A 23656-nucleotide genomic window follows, 5' to 3' on the forward strand; every position below is an offset into this window, starting at 1 on the left:
GACAATGACCCTGATGTGCATTGTGTTATGCTAAATTGTTCCTGTTGAACATGTATTTATAAATTAAGCTCAGTTCAGATGTATTTAGCTAGTTTTTGATCAGATAGAGTAATCTGCTTTTAACTTCAATAGAATATTAGAGAAAATATATCCAGACTAGAGCATATAGTTAGCTTTATTGTCAAAACCTGGTGTTTTTAAGCTGATTTTATTTGTGTGAGTTTTGGAGCACTTAGGGTGAACCACGTGACAGATACCGAGAAAAAGAAAGATTCCTGACATCGGAAAGCTCATATTCTTTTTCACACGCCTATTTGTGTGTAAATATTAGAAAGGAGGTACAAATAGTATGTCACGGGGGCTCAGTATTCTCGCCTGGAGAATGCCGTGGACAGAGGAGCCCGACAGACCACAGTCCACATGGTCGCAAAGGTCGGACACAACTGGAACAACTTAGAATGCACGCACTGGGGCTCAGAGAAAAGAGAAGTGAATTTCAGCTGGAGACGTAATCAGGAAGGCTTTCTTAGAGGATGCGGTATTTGAGCTGGGTATTTGATGTGCTTGTACTGGGTAGGTACCACTCAAGTGCTGGGCGGTTGGCCTCGGTGTTCCCATAGCAACAGCCTGTTATTTCACTATTATTTCTTCCCAACACGTCTGTGTCCTATGTTATGAATTCTTCTAGGATTAGGACTGTATGTCATCTTTCTGTTCCCTGCACCTAGCACAGTGCCTGCTGGGGAGTAGATATACATGATATGTTCTGTAAATGTATGATATGAAGTATAATAATCTCTAATAATCACAGGGCATCAAGGAAAGAGACTATTGCATAGGGATTTACCACATCAATGTTTATAGTAAGTTCAACTGCATCTAAAATAGTGAAGTAATGTGGAAAACTCCAAAATAATGACAGCTCAAACAAGATGGATGTTTATCTCTTGTATGTAAGGAAATAGGCTGTCTAACGGAGAAAGCGATGGCATCCCACTCCAGTACTCTTGCCTGGAAAATCCTATGGACAGAGGAGCCTGGTAGGCTGCAGTCCATGGGGTCGCGAAGAGTCGGACACGACTGAGCGACTTCACTTTCACTTTTCACTTTCATGCATTGGAGAAGGAAATGGCAACCCACTCCAGTGTTCTTGCCTGGAGAATCCCAGGGACGGGGGAGCCTGATGGGCTGCCGCCTATGGGGTCACACACAGTTAGACACAACTGAGGCGACTTAGCAGCAGCAGCAGGCTGTCTAAAGCTGGTATGGAGGAATCATGAACTTACTAGGAATCTAGGCTGTCTCTACCTCTGTTATGGCATCCGCAGGGTATAGTCCTTGTCACAGACCGAGATGACTACTGGAGGTCCAGCCAATACATCTGAATTCCAGGATGGCAGGCACAGGAACGTGAAGAAGGGAAGAGAACCCTTTAAGAGAACCTTCCAGAAGTTGCACACATTGCTGTTTATATTTCAGTGGTCAGAGTTCAGCCCCATGGCATTATCTAGTTGCAAGAGGGGGTGCTAGGAAGCAGTCTTTTTTTCAGGCCATGGTGTGTCCAGCTAAAACTGGAGTGTCTTACTAAGGAGAAATGGGAGAATGAATATGAAGGACCAGGCTGTCTTGCCTTAATTGGCTTTGCCCTCCATGGATTTGAATCGTGGCTCTGCTACTTGTTACCTGTGTCATGCTGGAGAATTCATCCTCTCTTTCTGAATCTTGGTTTCATCATTTGTAACATGGCCACAATAATTATTTCTCCTTTTAGGGCTGTACTGAAAACCAAATAATACACGTAAAGATCTTAGCACAGTGCCTGGAATATAATAATCCCTCAGCCATTAGTGACTCTTGCTACACCTACAGAGCCATCTATGGTTCTATTCTGAGTTCAATTCCAGACCAGTTAGTCTGACAGAAGTTCGGACACCAAGTTTCTTTGGGTGGAAACTGGTCAGCCCCCTCTCCTTCTGCTCCTTCTGCCTGCTCTATTCTGGTGGGTAGAAAGGCTGGTGAAAAACCTGTCTTCAGAGGAGAGGCTCCTGTATATTGCAGTGTCCTGCTGGTGCCTTATGCACTAGCTAACCAAAACACAGCTGGTATGTCTAATTTTAGGTTCACAAGTCTTGCTGGTTGTCCTCTTTAAATTCTGTTTTACATTCTGAACTGTGGGAAATTTTTATAGAAGCAGAGAGGAGGCAGGGGCAGTACACCCTTTTCTTTCTGCTTAGAAAATAGCCTCCGTTTTCTTTCCAGTAAGAAATGGGGACAAGTTGGGGAAAGCCATTATAGGCACCCCCACTGTCCTCCTGTCCATCCTTTGGGCCTGCGTGAACCTGGTGGGGTATAACTTGTGAATGATAGACTCTGACTTCATGTGTATGAGGAATGGAAGTCATATATATCCTTTTATATTTTAAATTTCACTCTGTTGCCTGTGCGGAGAAGGGACTGTAGGGTAGGTGAGGGGAGCGGTATTGCTTCTCGGACCTCAGACAAGCAGGGAGTAGTAGAGATGGTAAAGAGTAATTGAACTTGGCCTAGGTTTTAGAGTTAGGTCTGAAAAGACTTGGTGATAGGTTTTCTTAGACCCAAAAAATGATTTTGCATCTGAGCAACTGTGTAAAGGTTGCTAACAAAGGAGTGGATTTGGAGTTGGAAAATCAAGTCATGTGAAGAACTTGGAAAAGAATTTTTGGACATGGTGTGATGATACTAAAATCGGTTTAATTTCATTTTGTCAGGACTTTGCTTTATGGTTGGATTCCTTAGGAGGACTTCTTATACATTCTATCTCCCAATCCTTTTCCATTATTTCTCCCCCAAAAAACTTTTTGTGAAAATGATAGAAAGTTGGATTGATTTTTTTTTTTTCCTTTTTGAAAGCATGGTACCAATGCAAGGCCACTGGGATAGAAAAGAAAAAACAACAACAACAACAAACAGGCAGCCAATATTCTTTTGCAACCCAGCATCTTCTGATACTTTGTAATACAGAATTCAGTATTTAGGAGCCAGTTTAAGATACTGAGAAGGAAGTGGCAGGAAATGGCAACCCACTCCAGTATTCATGCCTGGAAAATCCCATGGACCAAGGAGCCTGGTGGGCTACAGTCCATGGGATCGCAAAGAGTCGGACATGACTGAGCGACTTGATTTCATTTCATTTTCATTTAAGATACTAAGTTGTTTTTACATTTCTGCTGACACGTGACTGTTCTTTTGGTCCCCAGGTGGTAACAGGCGTTAGACTAGACTGACTCCTCTGAAAGTATAGAGACTGGTTGTCAAGAAACACTTCCTGTTCTGACGCCCCCTTTACCTGCCATATTCCACCTTTGTTTCTACCTCTTGCCCATTTTTCAAAGAATGTTTACATTAGAATGAACTATATTATTTCTCTGTTTTGGATGTACATGTATTTATGAGGTATTCTGAATCCCTTGGAGGAAAGACATGCCACCATTCTTGGTGTTCAAATACAAAAACCCTTAGAGGTAAAAAGCTCTGAGTTGCTGCTAAGGGTGGCAACTTCAGATGTCTACAGGGAACAGGAAGGTAATATAAATGAGAAGCCATCCAGAGTAACTGTGGCGTCCTGAAGGGAGCTTGCCTTGCCTGAAGTGGTAGTTGCTACTCAGCTTCCGCCAGTTGCTGCTGGGTGGAAGGGGAGCCCAGTACAGTCAGACCTTTCAGATTTTCCGAAGAAGCTAGCATATGGCATATCTCCTGGTTTTTAAGTGTTGGCGATTAATTTAAAATTCCTAGCATGCTGGTGTGGGACAACACTAAAAACAAAACAAAGGCTGTGACCTGTGAATTTGTAGGTTCTGATTTGGCCCCTTTTCCTCATTTACAAGTTGAGAAACAGAAACTCTGAGATATAAAAGCTCACATAGCAATTAGTAGGAATGAAGCCTGGTTCTCCCTTCTCTTTATGCAGTGCCCTTTACACTAGGAAAATTAAACTTTGGGGGAACTTTGAGGAATGTGCCAGTCCCTTTTCACAGAATAGTGCATGTACTTTCTAAATCTTGTGTATAGGTTGGGGGTTTCAAACTCCCTGAAATCGATACATGAGTCCTAGGTGGAGAATCTTCTCTTATACTTTGGTTCATGTTTGCTGCAAAGGGAACAGTGCCCTGGTGTTTATACATAGGCAAATTTAAGGAGAGAGACACCAGAAGCAGAAACTCTGGGTCGGTCTTCCGCTCCCCCCCGCCTTTTGTGTATTAAATCCTAATTAGACAATAGGAATACATTTAAGTAAGTCTAAGACTCTTCCTACCACTATTCCCACTACCAGTCGCCCCAAGTCATTGCTTTTCTAATCTTTTACATACATATGTAACCCATAGAATAGGTTTATATTTCTTTAAATAAGCGATATAGTATGCCTTGTTTGGCAAGCTTTTCAAAATTCAGCATTGTGCATTGCCATGTACATACCGGTCTACTTCATTCTTTTTATTTGCCATATCAGACCTCATTTGTAATTCCATAGTTTATTTAGCCACCCACAATTGATGGATGCTTAGGCTATTTCCAGGTTTTTACTATTAAAAACAGTGCTGCAATAATTATTTTGGGGCATACCTCCTTGACACATGTTAGTGTTTCTCAAGGGAAGAAGGTGAAAAATGGACTTGCTTGGCATGTGATTTCAAAGTAGCTTTGTTATGTCAGCGACATATGAAAATTCCCAACCTCCCCAAAGTCTCTCATCACTTGGTGTTATCAAATCAAAACTTTTTTTGATTTGGATAAGTATGATGGATAAGAAATGATATCAAAATTACAAGTAAGTTTGAGCATCTTTTAACATCTTTTCATATGTGTATTAGCCATTTCACATTTCTATTATGTTCATATCCTGTGTTGGGATTTCTTTTGTGCTTATTTGGCTTTTTCTTATTTATAGGAATCCCTTATGTATTTTCCCATGTGTTCCAGCCTTTTCTCTTGTATATGTTACAAATCTTTGTCATTTGGATCTTTTTGATCCTGATTTTGCTACTGACCAGCTCTGTAATTTGAGGGGTGGGTGTCACAACAGAGCACTTGTCTTGTTTTAATCTACACTCTTCTTGGGGGAGGAAAGAGGTTCATAGACAAGGATAGGCTCACGTGTGGGAAGGAGGTGAGGAAGAACACCATCAGGAGACACTCACTTCATCACCATCACAGTGCTTGCCCCAAGGACTGACGTAGTAGAACCTGGCCATTTATGGATCCACATGTGTCCACAGTTAGAATTCTTCTGACTTCTCAGAACACAAGTTTCAGAGGTACCTCTTCCATTCCACCACAGTAGGGAAGTATGTAAGTATGACCTATTCCAGTTATCTTTTGACTGATGAGTGCCCTCAGCAAACTATTAAAACACAATACCACCCAATCAATGCTTTGGAGACACTCATACTCAAATACCACCTTAGGCATAGACAACCTGTGCCCCTGCCCTGTGCTTTAGAGGGCCCTTCCTTTGCCCATGCCTGCCCCCTTCTAGAGGAGAAGTAAATGGCACCCCAGTCTAGTATTCTCGCCTGGAGAATCTCATGGACAAAGGAGCCTGGCAGGCCACAGTCCATGGGGTCGCAAGAGTCGGACACGACTTAGTGACTACACCACCACCACCACCCCCCGCCCCATTCTAGACCACTCTCCCAAGTATCCAGAATCCAAGAATTATCTAATGAAATGTCCTGACCCTGTTCTCAGGGCCTGCAGAGGCTTTTTCTGAGCCCATCTTCCAAAAGATGAATCAAACCATTAGACCCCACCCCTGATACATGCATTCTTATGTTCCAGGTGTGGCCCAGGGTGACTGAAAGAGATGTTCCCAGAACTTGGGTGTACTAGCCTGAGCGTCTGTGTACAAGGCTTGTTGAGGTGCAGGAAGGGACCAGGGTGTGTGAAAAAAGAAAGGCAGTGGCTTTGGGGCCAGGGTAGTCCATTTTCACTCTGACAGCCCTGCAGCTGTCAGAGGAGAGTCTCCCAACTGCTTATTTGGGGGGGAGGGTAGTTTTTTTTTTTTTAAGCCATTAGGGACGGTTTTTTTTCCACCACTCACTTAGAGGCTGGCTCCATATACACCCCAATTATCTTTGAGAATATTCTCAAAGAAAGCGGGGTGGGGAGTGGTCTGGGTGAATTTCCTGAAGGAAGGGTCTCTGCCTCTCCTCTGTCACTCGCCTGGTAGGCAGTGCTGCTGTTGCTAGGAAGAAGGATTCTGCTGACCCACTGGATTTTTATGAAAGAAGGCTAAGGGTTCCCTTATCTCCCCTCACAAGGCACATCTGCCGGCAAGCAGGCTGTCTGCTTCTTAGGGATTCCGTCGTCATCCTGTTTCTCTTCTGAATGTTTTAAGACACAGTTTAGTGCATTCCTTTCTGTTCTCTAGAGCTGTGGGGGGAGGCAGGGCGGTGGGGAAGTCATAATATATCAGGGCTCTTGCTGAAGAGCTTAAAATGGGTGCTGGCAGCTGGGATGTGGGGGAAGAGAGCTTTCCAGGGACAAGTGACCTGCTTGTTCAGCCCATGAGAAGCAGGTTAGAGGAATGATATCACCAGACAGGCGTTATTGTCTGATCGTCTCATAAAAGCAGGATTGTGTCTGGCAATTTAACCCTTCTTTAGGTACTTTGGGTCTCACGCACTTCCTGGTATGTGACCTCCAGATTCCCTTTCCCACCTGTCTGCTGTGAGACCAGAGATTAAAGATTTAAATTGGCGATGAAACTTGGGAAGTGATGTCATCATCTTGAAAATACAAACTAAAACTTAGAACCACAGTTAGGGTGGGAATGTCAGCTGTGTCTGGAGAGCACATCTAAAGCAGACATCCATCTTAGGTTACATCAGATTTTTACTGTAGACTTGGGAGAGAATGGAGGGTAGAGGGAGTGAAAAGGATTTAGGCTTTAGTCTATTTTAATCTATATGATGGAGACTTACTAAGTATGCCCTGTTTTGGAGAAACTGGAATTTTCCTCCCAAATTGGGAAAATATCACTGAGTCTGAGGCCAATTTTGAAGAACAGATGTTTGTCATGTTTGATTATATTACACTTGTTTTTGTCCCTTACCCATAAAAATAACTTGATTTTTCTCATACCTCCTTTCCATCACTGGTGAAATGAGGGTAAAGATCCTGTCCTATCCCCGAGAAGCTGAGATAAGAAAACAAACTAATTCATGTGACTTTTCATCTAGTGCTGCACACACGTATTATTATTAAGGCATTTGTATCTTAAGATTGCATATTCATTCATTCATTCATTCATTTGTTCAGCATACTTTTTAAAACGCCTTGATGCTGGACGCAGATACAGAGAAAAGATGTAGTTATTACCTTTAAGGAGTTTTAAATATTGTGAGGGAGACAGATAATAATAGTAAACATGTCTTATACATCTATTGTCTTTGCCACATGCCAGGCCCTGTTCCAAGTACCTTGATGTATGTGAGCTTGTTGTACCTTACTATAGCCCTCTGAAGTGGGTACTGTTATTAGCTTCATATTATAGATAAAGAAATTGAGGCCCTGGGAGGCTGTGTGATTTGCCTGAGGTCACGCAGATCTAGTGGTAGATTTGGGACTTGAATCCAGGCACTGTAGCTTTAGTCTGTGCTTTCGCTCTGTGCTAACCAGTGCAGCGATCACTAGCTGTACGTGGCTTCAGAGGACTTGAAACTTGGTAAGTCCAAATTGCATTGGGCTGTAGGAAATACACACTAGATTCCAAAGCTCTGGTATGGAAAAAAAACGTATAAAATACCTCATGTTGAAACTGCATGTTGCAGTGACAATATTGTGGGTATACTGAGTTAAGTAAAATGTATTCAAAGTAATTTCCTTTTGTTTTTTTGACTACTCGGAAACTTATATATGTGCCTTGCATTTTTGCCTTATATTTCTATTGGACTGTGCTAGTCTAAATCATTATAATGCAGTAACAACAACAGTAATAATAGGGGACATTGATTGAGCCCTCAATGTGCCACATATTATGCTCATGCCTTTACAAACACCATTTCAATTAAGCTTCAAAATAACCCTTGTTATAATCTTCATTTTGTTGAAAAGGGAGGAGGTTTTGACAGTCAGTAACCTGCCTGAGGTTAGTTAACTAGTTAACGTAGACCCCAGATTTGAAACGTTTTATGTCTGACTCAAATACCTGTGTTCAACCAGCGCCCTGAAATGCCATTTCCAGTTAAATCTTGGGGCATTTTTTTTGTTTGTTTTTATTTTTGTAAGAATAATTAGTATTGCATACATCTATATTTGTGATCTAGAAGTTTAAAATCAAAATCACTTGGTCATAAAATAGACATCTTGGATAGAAATCTCTTGCAAAGCTTTGGCCCTCAGTGAATAATGGCACAGTTGAGCCTGAGATGAAGCAGTGAGTCACCCTATACAAATTGTGTTTAATTTTCATTCCAATTGTTCTCTCAGGTCACTGGGCAATTTATGTCCCAACCGTCTTTGTCCATAGAGAAGAGAAAAGGGGCAACACAGCTTTCCTTAGTTGTTTAGTCTTCTTGCTGATAGGAAGGGAGAAAAATGCCTTCCGTTTCATTGTCCCGGGAAATACTGTTTGTGTTCTAGAGAGTAACGAAGTGCTGTCTAATGACCCCTGACTTTCCTTTCTTCTAGAGCAAAGACTCAGGCGGACTGAAGGCGGCTATGATAGAGTTGGTGGAAAGGTTAAAGTTCAAGAGCTCAGACCCTAAAGTAAGTATTGTTTTGGATTTAATTGGATATTGGTACCCCAAGTATTTCATTCTTCTTGGGCTAAATTCGAGGGATGTTAATGACAGTCTGTCTGAACATTGCATCAAGATTAATTAAGCCTGCCCATCAAAAGTAGTGTTCTAATGTGCCTAGAGATAAGTCATCTATTTTTCCCCTTCTCTATTTTATGACTTACAACACATAATCATTAATTGTTTTCTCTGAACTGCAGACAAGTGCATTTTTAATCTTCCTTTACTGGGCCTTTGAGACTACTGGTCCCTGTGTCCATTAAATCCAGCCACAGGCATCAGAGATACAATCAGCTTAATGCTGGGGACTGGAATAAGCTCAGGCCTATGCAGTTGGTGTTCAGTACTAGCGTCTTGTCACCCTCCCGCTTACAGGAGCCAGCTGCCACAGTGAATGCCTTTGTCCTCATGACCTGGAGTCTGGTCTGGGAAATGGTTTAAGCTTCCCAGCTTTCTTTGCGAGATGTTGGGGGTGCTCTAGGATTGGTGTTCTGGGAGGTGCCATACCAGGGTTTGGGGGTGGACGGGGAACTGAACATGCCTGAGGGATTATGATTCATGCAGCCTCCCTTCTCCTACCCAGACGCTCGCTGTGGTGCTCCCGGTACTGGTGCCAGCTGGCTTTGCCTGAGAGTCAGAGCCTCTCACAATTTAAGAGAGAAAGGAGCATGATTTTATTTGACTTTGTGTATTGTCATTTTTTTAATTAAAAAATTTTATAAGAGGAATTAGACTAGCATTTCCTGAGCACCTGCTAAGAGCCAGGCACTGTGCTAGGATCTTTACATACCTTTTTTAAAAATTGTGGTAAAATATACAAAATGAAATTGACCACTTTAACCATTTTGGAGTGTTCAGTTCCATGGCCTTAAGTACGTTCACTTTGCTATGCAGCATCACTACTCTCCATCTCCAGAACTTTATCCATCATCCCAAACTGCAACTGTGCCATGAAGCACCAACGCTTCATTCTCGCTCTCCTCTTACACACTTGTGATCATTGCAGTAACCTTGTACATTAGCTTTTATTCCCATTTTATTGATAAGAACACTGAGGTTCAGAGAGAGAGGGCCATTAGCTCCAAGTAGAGTGTAATTTAGAGCTGAGATTCAAAATCTGATTCCAGTGTTTGTTTTCTTTTTTATTATGCTGCAAACACTGGGTTTCATCTCTGTTCTCCTATATAATCACATTATGCTTCCATTTTCTATTGGGAAACACTGTATGAGCCAGAGCCACAGACAACGACAGGCTCTTCAAAAGGTGGCTGCAGTTACCCGTCTACAAAATAATTTTCGTTTTATACAGCATTGAAAGTTCTTGGGACATCAGTAACACCTCTTGCCTTCTGGTGTAGCTAGGGTTCCAGAGCATCTTGATACCAAAAAAAAAAAAGGAGTAACTTTTGTCGATTTTGGTAGCTCAAAGTAGAAAGACCCCCTCAAAACTACTTACATTAAAGTAGTTTTCCTTTAGTGAAAGTGAACCAATTAATTATTAAAGATAGCAGAAAGCTTTTTTTTTTTTTTTTTTTTTTTTACCAAGTTTCTCTGATTTCTGGGACAACAGCTATCCTAAAGGAAACATGTATTTCCTCTTTCTGCCACACCCACATGCTTAGAGGCAGTGAAGAGCAGGAGGATGTGTACCGATTGCACTGAGTGGCTCCTGTGCCTGAGGACAATACAGGTGAAGTGCTTTGGGATGCTTTATGAATGCATATAGTGCATCTGACGGGAAACTTGCCAGACGTGGAAGGACTGAGTAGTCCCCTGTGAGCAACCCATGCAAGCCTCAGGATTTTCCCACGGTGCATCATAAGCTAAAGGATATCTGTTAGGACCTCGCTTGATCGTGAGGATATTTATACACACGCACCTTTCTTTCATCTTCTCTTTGTCTCATCCTGGCTGATTTTCCACCAGTCTGTTTTATTGTCAAGCCCCTTTCTTGTCCAGCATATGTGTGTGCCATTTTTTACCTGGAGCCAGCTCGAAGAAGGACCAATGTCATTGCAGAATGACTGTCAGATTACAAAGAGGGGATGAAAAATGGGACACTTAAATACATAATTTCTGCAACAAAGAAAATTTTCCCAGAAATAAACTGGTGTCTTCCAAAAGAATTCGTGCATTTTTAGTCTGTTCTGTCTTCCTTCCTAACCCTACCACCCCTTTCTTATGTTGGCCTATTTAAGAAGGGCAAAATCTCTCAGGCTTTGGGACCTGTCATTTCCGGGTGTAGCAGCTTTACATAGAAGCACTGATTGAGTCATGGAGCACTGAGCACTCTCTCTGCCTCACTTCCTCAGGAATTCCCTAAAGCCTCACAAAACTTGATTAGTCCAGACACTGAGGTCTGCTGGGGACTGAGTTAATTTTTACATCTCAGTTTTGCCAGAGAGAAGTGGAAGATGCCTAGATTAACCTTTTTTTTAAAAAAATTATAAAATAATATATGCTTATAGATTAAAAATATAAATATTCATAAAGGAAATTAAAATGAATTTCCCTCAAGTTAACCACTGTTAACATTTTGCTATGTAACCTTCTAGACCTTTTTTCATATGGAAATAAACGTTTCTAGGATATTTTACAAAAATTATACCATAGCTGTAGCTTAAGACACAGAATGTCTAAAACATTCTTCAGTGTCAGTAATATAGACTTCTAAATGAGATGCCTCATTTTGTCCAAAATATTCGTCAGATACCCTCTTTTCTTCAGAGCAATGGTTCTTAAACTTTAGTGTGCATGAAAATCACTTGGAGGACTTATTAAAATATAGCATACTGCACCCATCCCAGAGTTTCTGATTCAGTGAGTCTGGGGGGACTAGAAACTGTGTTGGATCTTTGTTATTTTCCTGCCCTCTTGTGTTTTGGTTTTTCTCATTCTTTTCTGCAAATAGCCAGAAGAGCCCTTGTAAATAAGTCCAAATGATTTCAACCTTTAAAAAAATGAAATACGTAAAAGTCCAGGCTTAGAAAACAAACTGAGCTGAGGCAGCAGAGGAGTAAGCGAGGGGAAGGGAGGTGAGCTGAGTCATCAGCCCAGGCTCCCTGAGAGGACAGGGTTCCTTTAAACAGTTATGTCCAACAGGGAAGCAACAAAGCCAAATAAAGGGAAAGGAGTTCTGGTCAGGAATGAGGAGGATGATCAAAGCGTCATGGTCTAGGAGTGGGCTGAGTTCCAAGACCAGAGGAACAGCAAGAGATATCAAATTCCAGCTACTAGGATTGAGCCTGAGGATGGGAAAGAGCACCGGCTGGTAAATAAGGCACAGGTCTACATGAGGTTGTGTGTCTGCGTGTTGCTGGGGTGAGCCTAGTTTTAAAGGGACAGACCTCCAGGGATCCAGAACTTGTGTACAGTGGAAAGAAATTATTTTTAATAGCAATCTTTATTATGTTTAATTGAAAGTGGTCTATTAAGTAATCCTCATGTATTTGACATGATCCAGTTTGCAAACATTTTTTTGCAGCCAAACTTTTCAGAAACATCTGTTGCACAAAGCAGGATTTTGGTCTCTAGATTTCTTATATTTATTCTAGACTTTTGGGAAACTAAAAGATGTAGTTAATTAGGGGTTTGTATGTGTGTGTGTCCAGGCTGGATTTTTAGGAAATTTAAAGCACATGAGTTCTTCACAGCTTTGCTTTGTAGTGACTGTGTAATCATCTTTCATAGTTTACCCAGGGGAAACCTGAGACTTAAAAAACACATCGATTCCCTTCCTTTCCTTCCCTCTGCTCAGTCTCCCAGAAAGCATTGAATCAAAAGTATAACATGCTAAGATCAGTGTAACCAACCTCTCATCATGCAGTTAATGATAGCCATTTTCTCCATTATACATTGATTACTTTTCTTTCCATAGAAGATGCACCACTGACTGCTTCCTAGAGCTGGTGTGCTTGAAACAAACAGTTAAACAGTTAAACCATGTTTGTGTATCTAGAATTTATACTAATTTGTTAAGAAGTTATCCTCAAAAAAGCATCTTAAACTCGAGCCAAGTGGCTCACATTGTTCTCTCTGACTGGAGTGGGATTAAACATGGGATCTAATCATACTAAAACTGTTTAGAATACAATCAGGTTCTTTTCCTTTTTTCTCTGATCTCTAAAGGTATTCTTACTGAAGTGTGAAACCAAAGAATTATCTAGCAACGTGAAATTAAATAGAACTGAGGATTGTTTTCTTGTTTTATTTAGCATTTACAGAGCATTTTATAATTGAAAGAGGACTTTATGGTACTTTTTAATAGCTGATGTCATTGACATAGAACATACCCCAGACCTTCACACCAGTGCTAATCAGACTATTATTAAAATGATAGGTTTTGCATGTACAAATGGTAGTGGATAGAAGCCAAACCAAACTTGAATTCTTAGTGTCTTGTTATCACCTGGGTCAAGCCAGGCCTTATGCCAGTTCTTGTCCTGCCACAAGATAGAAGTATTCAATGAGGCAGTATTTAATCAATCATCTGAAGCAAATAATTAAGATGCCCCAGTTATTAAATTGGTTCATTCAAAAGTGTTTCTTTGGTTGGAGGGTTATTAGAATTATTGACCTAGTTCTTCACTTTAAATAAAAAAATTGTAAATAGTAATCTTGGAAGACATGAATTGTGTTTATCTCTGTATCCTCAAGCCCTACGAGCATGGCACCTGGCACATAGTAATAGATTTTCTTCTTCTTGTGCATGCTCAGTCATGCCCAGCTCTTTATGACCCCATGAACTATAGCCTACCAGGCTCCACAACCGTGGGATTTTCCAGGCAAGAATACTGGTCTGGGTTGCCATTCCCTTCTCCAGAAGAGCTTCCAGACCCAGGAATTGAACCCATGTCTCCTGCATTGGTAGGTGGATTCTTTTACCACTGAGCCACCTGGGAAACCCTATAATAATAGATATGCATTATCTATTACAACAACCATATGAAAAGAAATATTATTATCTGCCCTGTTTTATGGATATGCAATCTAAGACTCAGAGGCGTCAAGTAGCTTGCTAGTAAGTGATGGGAATAGAGCTTAAAATTAACTTCAGATTCATCCTGTTTCATGTTACATACCTCATACTATTGTTGACCCCATGGATGAGTTGATATTTATACACGTAGCCTGTCTAGCAATGTGACTCTTCACTATTTTTCCCTCACACCCTTCTTTTACCTTCTTTCCCTCTCACCCTTCTTTTAGGAAACATACCAGTGCTTTCTCAGGTCCAGTCTGGGCTCTGAGGCATAGAAATGACCCAGAAGCAAATGTGACCTCTTTTCATCACATGTAGACACTGGGGCAATGAAAAAAAGAGAAGCAAGCTCTTTGCCATCTTTCACCAACTCCCTGCCTTTATAAAAACAAAACAGTTTCCCCTTTTTTCATCCGCCAGTTATAAAAGTAATACATGTTCTTCGTAGAAAAATATGGAAAGTACAGACAACTATAATGAAAAAGGGGAAAAGCCTGCCAATCTGCTGCTGCCTGCAGTGGTTTGTAAGCTTTCAGTACTTTTTTCTAAAATTGAGGATTCTTGAGCCTCACTCAGAACATCTAATTTGGTAGTTCACAGTTCTGCTTTTCTAGTATGCAGCCTGATGCATACCGTCAACTTTGAAACATACCAGTGAAAAAGCTGGTTAATATTGTGGTGCTTGGCCTTTTAGACAGAATAGTCCTATTATTCTATATACAATTGACCTCTGAGCAACATGATTCGAACTGCGAGGTTCCACTTATTTAAGGATTTTTTTTTTCAGTAGTAAATACTATAGTTCTACACAGTCTGCAGTTGGTTGGATTTGTGCACACAGAACCCAGAACGGCGGGTATGGAGGGCTCCCGTATATGGAGGGCTGACTCCGAACCAGACAGGGACCTTCAGCCCAACTTCAGCAGAGGGTTGCCCACAGCACCGTTCAAGACACAATGGTATATATACCTGTTAGAATTCTTTGTGTGTGTGTGTTTATATATATGTAAAACTATATGACTGTATACACACACACATACATACATAGTTTGTATCCTGCTTTTATCTCCTGACATTATTCCTTATAAATACATATATTTTATCGTTTGAATTCACTTCTGTCTTTGAACCCCAGTTTCAAAAGCTCAAGTCCTGAATGCCAGTCTGCCTTTATTGCCAAATGGAAACTTTACCTAATAAGGCATTTCTGTTTTCTCCCTAATAGTGTAAGCAGATTCTGTGAGTTTATTTGTTTTTTTGAGGCAAGCATGATAGTCACAGTCTAAGATTATTCAGGCACAATGGAAACTGAGTTAGTACAAAGTCAGATACACAGTTGTGTAGTCAGCTCCAAGCTACCTGTTTTGCATTATCTGTCTCACCACTGTCAGGATGTCTCCCATCATGGGACTGAATGAATAAATGCAGAGCACAGTGGGATGTCCAAGGCCATTGGCTCCAGTCCCTCCACTCTGTAGATGAGAACACTGAGATGCCAGGGGAATAAAGGTTCTTGTCCAAGGTCACCCAGGCAGTTACAGCAGAGTGAGAGAAAGTTGACAGCTTTTAGGACTACAGCTCTGTAGTTTTCCAATAAAGAGAAGTTTTGTCCATTTGACAAGGATGTGGAAAAATTAGAATCCTCATAACTTTCTTGAAAGTGAAAGTTGCTCAGTTGTGTCCGACTCTTTGCGACCCCATGGACTATACAGTCCATGGAATTCTCCAGGCCAGAATACTGCAGTGGGTAGCCTTTCCCTTCTCCAGGGGCTCTTCCCAACCCAGGGATGGAACCCAGGTCCTTCCGCATTGCAGGCAGATTCTTTACCAGCTGAGCCACAAAGGAAGCCCAAGAATACTGGAGTGGGTAGCCTATCCCTTCTCCAGTGGATCTTCCCGACCCAGGAATCGAACGAGAGTCTCCTGCATTGCAGGTGGATTCTTCACCAACTGAGCTTTCTAGGGGGATATAAAATGGTATAGTCACTTTGGAAAATGATCTGGCAATTACTCAAAAGTTTAAACTTAAGAGTTGCTGTGTTATCCAGCAATTCCATTCTAGGATATAAACCCCAGAGAGATGAAAACATACATCCACACCAAAACTGCACACCAGTGTTCATAGCAACATTATTCACACTGTCCAGAATGTGAAAACAACCCAACCAATGCATGGGTGAGTGAAATGTGGTATATCCATACAGTGGAGTACTATTTGGCAGTAAAAAGAAATCAAGTCCTGACATATGCTGCAACAAGGATAATCCTTGGAAACATGTGGAGTGAAAGTCATTCACAAAAGGCCAAATATTGCACGATTGCATGATTCCATTTATATGAAATGTCCAGAATAGGCACATTTTTAGAGAAGAAAAATAGACTTGTTGCTTGGGGCTGAGGGAGATGGAGGAATGGGGAGACAGTGATTGCTAATGTTCTAAAATTGATTGTAGTAATGATCACACAATTCTGTGAATGTACTAAAAAGCACTGAATTATATGACATGTGAATTCTATCTCAGTAAAGCTGTTGAGAGATTATTGTCTGAGTCACTTTTTTTTCAGCCCTTCCCTTGAAATGTCATCGGTGAATAGTCTTTTTCTTTCCCCTTTCCTCTTCCAGCAGGAGTGAAGGTCAGAGGTCTAACGTTAGCCTCTGTTATGGGAGGCAGCACTTTATAGTTACTAAAAGCTCCCTGGGACAGATGCCCTGATAACTGCAGTCTTGAGCAGATCCTGTGTTTAACCTCCCCATTTCTCAGGGTTTTTTTTTGTTTTGTTTTTTCAGCTGCAAAATAGAGGATAATAGTACATACTTCATAGGGTTGTTAGGAAAATTAAATGAGGTAATACATTTAAAACGCACAGGACAACATCCTGTAAATGGTGGCTGCTGTTAGCTGTCTCCTAGTCTGAGAACCATGACTGTTTCCAGCAGAAAGGCAAGGGTTCATGGTGGGTGTAGATTCCTCCCTCAACCCCTCCAAGAGTTTAGGAGACCTTCTGATACTGGTGGAGAAAAATAAGCCACCTGTTCTATAACTAACTGGATTCTGCACTTATAGCAATTAACACTTCCCGGGATTAGTGACACTTACACATTGCAGGTTTCAAAGGGCCATTGCTACCTCTTGGAGTGATAATGACATGCAAATAAATTGAGTTAAATAAATTGAGTTGAGACCCCTAGGTGTTGTTGCCTGGCTGGCTGACTCTGGGCTTTGCAGGGCGACCTTGCTGGTTGTTGACTCCGTGTCTATTGCCCATTCAAGTCGAGGCAAACATATCTGCCTGGAGAGTATGCGACTGTTTGTCCATAGATTCCCAGTAGAAATAAGAAATCAATGCACAGAAGCAATTATGTTTATTGTTATGAAGCAAACTCTAGTTAGCATAACTATCTGGTGCCAAATTAAAATAAAAATAAGGAAATTAAGAGCCACAAAAGAAATCAAGTGTGGCATTTGAGACATACTAGGAAATATACCCCACTTTAAAGTAAATACCACTGACATACTGGTTCCCTTCCTACTTCCGCTTCCCCTTCTGCTTTACCTTTTGACTGTTCTCTTTCTCACGGAGCACCCGAGCTCCTAACTGAAGCACCGTACAAATCGACTCCAGGTATTTTAAAACTAGGTGGACGTGGTCTCTGAGCCGCCTGGTGGGCTGGAGCATTGTTGGAAATCAAAGGGATTGAGCTTTAAATGGCTTAATAAAATTAACACTTCGTGATATCCTTCTCCCCACTGCTCCAGCTCCTCTGCACTGACAGGACCCTTGATAATATACTCTCTGCCAGAACTTAAAAGGCGCGTGGCCAACGAGAAGCAGGCAATGGAGCCGTCACGACTCCCCCACAGCAGCCACACTTCACGTTTCCAGTGCAGGATTGTATTTGACATTTAATTTAGGAGCCTGGGTATCTAGATATAAAACTTTACTGTGATACTAGTGGTAAAAAACCACCCAGAGTTTTATTTAAGGGCCTCTTCCTTTCCTGTCCCCCTCCCTCCCCTTTTCTTTTAGTTCACCCAGGGATCGAACCTGCATCTCCGGCATTGCAGGCAGATTCTTTACTGCTGAGCCAGTGAGGAAGCCCCATAGATGCTTGTATGTATACTTGAATGTAAAATTTGAAAACCGGCCTCTCCCCTGGTTGAGACTTGCATTTAGGCAAAGGGCAAAATCCATCAAGTCTCTGAGTCTCTGTAGTTATGTGGAGAACTGCCATTCAACCCCACGATGTAGCTGATGACCATCCCATGGTTGAATGGCTTTTGTTTTACTTCTTTAGTAGGTGAAACAGATTCTATGATATCACCTTAATTCCCAAATCAATCAGATTAAATACACATTATAATCTCCATTTTACAATTGAAGAAGCAAATATGTAAGAGGTTTAATGACTTGTCCAAGGGCTGGGGATGGCAATCAATTGCCTTTGTGTGATTGCTATACAGAATTAGTATTAATTATAGGAGGTTTTCACTTTCATGCATTGGAGAAGGAAATGGCAACCCACCCCAGTGTTCTTGCCTGGAGAATCCCAGGAACGGCAGAGCCTGGTGGGCTGCTGTCTCTGGGGTCAAACAGAGTCGGACACGACTGAAGAGACTTAGCAGCAGCGGCGGCAGCAGCATTAACTTTTTACTTATAGAAGATGGGTTGGGAATAGTATACAAATACAGTCTGCGTTTGTTCAGACTTTTAGGGGAAAAGTTAAATCAACTGTGCCATGCTTTCCTTTACTTTTATGGCAAAAGAGCACAGACATTGGAACAGGATGATTTTATTCAAGCACTGGAACTTAATTACCTCCCTCATTTGATTTGACTGACCTTCAGTTTAATTATAAAGTGAAACTAATCATAGTTCATCAGGAACTCTATCAGATCTAGTCCCTTAAATCTATTTCTCACTTCTACTCTATAATCATTAAGGATTCGATTTAGGTCATTTCTGAATGGTCTAGTGGTTTTCCCTACTTTCTTCAATTTAACTCTGAATTTGGCAATAAGGAGTTCAGGATCTGAGCCACAGTTAGCTGCCGGTCTTGTTTTTGCACTGTATAGAGCTTTTCCATCTTTGGCTGCAAGGAATATAATCAGTCTGATTTCGGTGTTGACCATCTGGTGATGTCCATGTGTAGAGTCTTCTCTTGTGTTTTTGGAAGAGGGTGTTTGTGACATTGTACAGGAGACAGGGAGCAAAACCATCCCCAAGAAAAAGAAATGCAACAAAGCAAAATGGCTGTCTGGGGAGGCCTTACAAATAGCTGTGAAAAGAAGAGAAACAAAAAGCAAAGGAGAAAAGGAAAGATACACCCATTTGAATCCAGAGTTCCAAAGAATAGCAAGGAGAGATAAGAAAGCCTTCCTCAGTGATCAGTGCAAAGAAATAGAGGAAAACAATAGAATGGGAAAGACTAGAGATCTCTTCAAGAAAATCAGAGATACCAAGGGAATATTTCATGCAAAGATGGGCTCAATAAAGGACAGAAATGATATGGACCTAACAGAAGCAGAGGATATTAAGAAGAGATGGCAAGAATACACAGAAGAACTGTACAAAAAAGATCTTCACGACCCAGATAATCACGATGGTGTGATCACTGACCTAGAGCCAGACATCCTGGAATGTGAAGTCAAGTGGACCTTAAAAAGCATCACTAAGAACAAAGCTAGTGGAGGTGATGGAATTCCAGTTGAGCTCTTTCGAATCCTAAAATATGATGCTGTGAAAGTGCTGCACTCAATATGCCAGCAAATTTGGAAAACTCGGCAGTGCCCAAAGGACTGGAAAAGGTCAGTTTTCATTCCAATCCCAAAGAAAGGCAATGCCAAAGAATGCTCAAACTACCGCACAATTGCACTCATCTCACACGCTAGTAAAGTAATGCTCAAAATTCTCCAAGCCAGGCTTCAGCAATATGTGAACCATGAACTTCCAGATGTTCAAGCTGGTTTTAGAAAAGGCAGAGCAACCAGAAATCAAATTGCCAGCATGTACTGGAACATCGAAAAACCAAGTTCCAGGAAAACATTTATTTCTGCTTTATTGACTATGCCAAAGCCCTTGACTGTGTGGATCACAATAAACTGTGGAAAACTCTGAAAGAGAAGGGAATACCAGACCACCTGACCTGCTTCTTGAGAAATCTGTATGCAGGTCAAGAAGCAGCAGTTAGAATGGGACATGGGACAACAGACTGGTTCCAAATAGGAAAAGGAGTACATCAAGGCTGTATATTGTCACCATGTTTATTTAACTTACATGCAGAGTACATCATGAGAAACACTGGGCTGGAAGAAGCACAAGCTGGAATCAAGATTGCTGGGAGAAATATCGATAACCTCAGATATGCAGATGACACCACCCTTATGGCAGAAAGCAAAGAAGAACTAAAGAGCCTCTTTATCAAAGTGAAAGAGGAGAGGGAAAAAGTTGGCTTAAAGCTCAACATTCAGAAAACAAAGATTATGGCATGCGGTCCCATCGTTTTTTGGCAAATAGTTGGAGAAACAGTGGAAACAGTGGCAGACTTTATTTTTGGGGGCTCCAAAATCACTGCAGATGGTGACTGCAGCCATGAAATAAAAAGATGCTTACTCCTTAGAAGGAAAGTTATGACCAACCTAGATAGCATATTCAAAAGCAGAGACATTGCTTTGCCAACAAAGTTTCTTCTAGTCAAGGCTATGGTTTTTCCTGTGGTCATGTATGGATGTGAGAGTTGGACTGTGAAGAAAGCTGAGTGCCAAACAGTTGATGCTTTTGAACTGTGGTGTTGGAGAAGACTATTCAGAGTCCCTTGGACTGTAAAGAGATCCAACCAGTCCATCCTAAAGGAAATTAATCCTGAATGTTCATTGGAAGGACTGATGCTGAAGCTGAAACTCCAATACTTTGGCCACCTGATGCAAAGAGCTGACTCATTTGAAAAGACCCTGATGTTGGGAAAGATTGAGGGAAGGAGGAGAAGGGGACGACAGAGGATGAGATGGTTGGATGACATCACCGACTCAATGGACATGAGTTTGAGTAAACTCCGTTGGTGATGCTTGAGTAAACTCAGTTGGTGATGAACAGGGAGGCCTGGCATGCTACAGTCCATAGGGTCCAAAGAGCTGGACACGACTGACTGACTGAACTGAACTGAGACTAATCATAACTATCTTTTTATTAATGAGTACCCTGAAAACAGAAACTTTTGAGAGGCAGATAAGAAATAATGGAGGAAGATTTGTTTCATGGCTTTTGGCGGCCTGAAAAGAATTTTCGAAACTGTAGTTATTTAACAGGGCCTGTGGTTCTTAGGTTAGCAGATTGTTAGCTCCTTGAGGAGGTGTAGTAGGGTTTCAGTCAGCCAAAGAGAGCAAATATGATAGAGGCAAGCTGTGACGTTGAGGAGCTGACTCTTCCTTCAGACTCTGTGTAGGTGCTGAGGAGCGGAGTATGACCTGTCCTTCCTGCGCTTTCTGTGCTTTGCGTCTATGTCATGGAAGTAGATTGTATCTAATCTTAACAAACTAGAAAAGGCTCCGTGACAATTTGACCATCTCCTGAAACTGAGGCAAGGAACCTCTGGCTTGACTCCGTCCTCTTCAGTGCTTAGGGTCTGTGAGGAAGTCCTTCCCGGGTTCCTTTGGGAAATTAGAATCTACTCCCGAGGGTATGGGCTCTCTTTCTCTGGGAGAACTGACTGGAGGTGTGTATCTGTGAGAGCTCAGTGGGTACCAAAGGAAAAACCCACGATAAATGTTGCCACCAGGCTCCTCTGTCCATGGGATTCTCCAGGTAAGAATACAGGAGTGGGTTCCATGCCCTTTTCCAGGGGATCTTCCCAACCCAGGGATTGAACGCAGGTCTCTGACATTGCAAGGGGATTCTTTACCATTTGAGCTATGCAGGAAGCCCCTAAATGATCACAGTTACTGTTACCGGGGCCAGCAGAACAGTTCTGCTGATACGTCTGGGTTCCCAGAAAGTACTAAGTTCTTCCCATGTATTATTTTGTATAAACGTCACAGAAATGTCTATGAGAGCCATATTACTAGCCCTATTTTACAAATGAAAAAACTTACCCCTTTCTGAGCTTCAGAAGCACAGAGTTAGCAGGGTCAACACTAAAAGCTGTCTCTATCCCCACAGACTCCACCAGCTTTACCATTCTGACCCTCTGTAGCAAAGAAGGCCCAGAAAACATGAGCCCTGCATCTCAGTGTCCTTTCCTGAGGATTCCTGGTAGCTCGGGTTGTGTTGGTTTGGTGGTCTCTATGGTATGCAGATAGCCATGCATGTCTTTGCAGGAAAGATGTTTGGGTAGAGAACCAGAATGGAGGTGATGGGTGGGTCTTGTTTTGAAATTGCTTTCATCTTCAACAGATAAAATAGACTTTCTTTGTATATTTAAGTCTAAGAGGTTTAAAAATAGTATAATTTCTGTTTAGTTGCTCCTGAAACTTTCAGGGTCAGTTCCTACCTCCCACTTCCTAAACAATGACTCCTGAGGCAGAAGCCGTCTGTCTGGTTTCTGTATATGTTAAGGTAGAAATAAAGCTAAAAACAAGGCGGAGTAGATGCTCTCACTCATATTCATGTTTGTTACAGGTCTCTGGGGACCCATTCTTCTACTTTCACATTTCTACAGGGGGCACCCAGAATTTTTTTCTGTCCACTCAAGCCAAGCATTGCTCAGAAGCTCATGATTGCTTTCTCTGTTGCCACCCTGGAGTCAGGCAGAGAGAAGCATCTTAAGAGCAAGCAGCAGTACCATTGAGAGAGAGCCCGGCATCCCTCTTGAATTGTTCTCTGGTGCATCCAGTTCAGTGCCATGACACCAGGTTCCATGTCAAGTTCTCGTGGCACGAAATTCACAGCAGCCGACAGCATGAGCAAGCAGTCCTGGGAGGAGAGAGTACTTGCACTGACGCCGTAACCGCAGTGGTTAGCTCTCTGTCTCTCATGTCAGGCTGCTTGTCCGGCTGCGGTAACTGTGTCTCACAGGTGACTAGAGCTCACAGTTGCTGTCCCTGTCACAGCTGATTAGCAGATTCGGGTGTTTATTAGGATCTTTCCAGCACCAAGCCTCTAGAAAACATAGTCCTGAGTCTCTAACATTCTGTGTATGTGTGCGCTCATGTACATGTGTGTTTATGTATGTTCAGGAAAAACCACGAAAGGGAGGATATTCAGAAGAAGCCTATTGCTGGGTCTTATACGTGAAGCTGATAAAGAACAATAGAGTACTTAGGCTCAAGTACCCAAATTTATAATCTCAGGAAGAAGCACTCTAGCAGAAATAGAGGAAGGCTGGAGTATTCTAGCTGAAATATGGGGCTCCTGTCCACGAGAATGTGATTCTGCAAGTCAAAGACACAAGCCTAGCTGAAGACTATGTAAGGCAAATCTAAGGTCTAGACACCCAAGAAGGAGAGCTTGAAGGACATATGTAGTTACCAAGTCTGAAAGGGTTAAGGTGGGATTTGAAGTCAAGATTGGGCTTCCCTGCTGGCTCAGAGGTTGAAGTGTCTGCCTGGAATGCAGGAGACCCGGGTTCGATCTCTGGGTCAGGAAGATCCCCTGGAGAAGGCAATGGCACCCCACTCCAGGACTCTTGCCTGGAGAATCCCATGGAGGGAGGAGCCTGGTAGGCTACAGTCCATGGGGTCGCAAAGAGTCAGACATGACTGAGCGACTTCACTTTCACTTTCTTTCACTTAGAAAGCCAAGGATTCTGGGCCAAGTGGAAATGAGAAAGGAGAAAAAGCTGGCTGAAAACAGGTTGGAGGTAGGATTGGAATCCTAAAGAGTTTCTTCAAATCACTCAGAAGCCCTTTGTGACTTAGAATTTTGTTTCAGAGAATCAGTGGTGCAAGTGAGAGTGGGGCTAGTT

The 23656-nt window shown here is 42.0% G+C and overlaps 1 protein-coding gene across 5 annotated transcripts in view; it reads left to right on the forward strand.

Annotated features, from left to right (window-relative positions):
* Window positions 1-23656, forward strand: part of TRIM44 (tripartite motif containing 44) — a 113972-nt gene that overhangs the window by 10773 nt on the left and 79543 nt on the right. For all 5 annotated transcript variants that reach the window (XM_070804043.1, XM_070804042.1, XM_070804044.1 and 2 more), the window contains exon 2: window positions 8668-8745. In XM_070804043.1, the coding sequence (XP_070660144.1) occupies window positions 8668-8745 (78 nt within the window). The remainder of the gene's footprint in view (window positions 1-8667; window positions 8746-23656) is intronic.

This window comes from Bos indicus, chromosome 15, assembly GCF_029378745.1.
Source record: "Bos indicus isolate NIAB-ARS_2022 breed Sahiwal x Tharparkar chromosome 15, NIAB-ARS_B.indTharparkar_mat_pri_1.0, whole genome shotgun sequence".
In the NCBI taxonomy this organism is placed as follows: Eukaryota; Metazoa; Chordata; class Mammalia; order Artiodactyla; family Bovidae; genus Bos; species Bos indicus.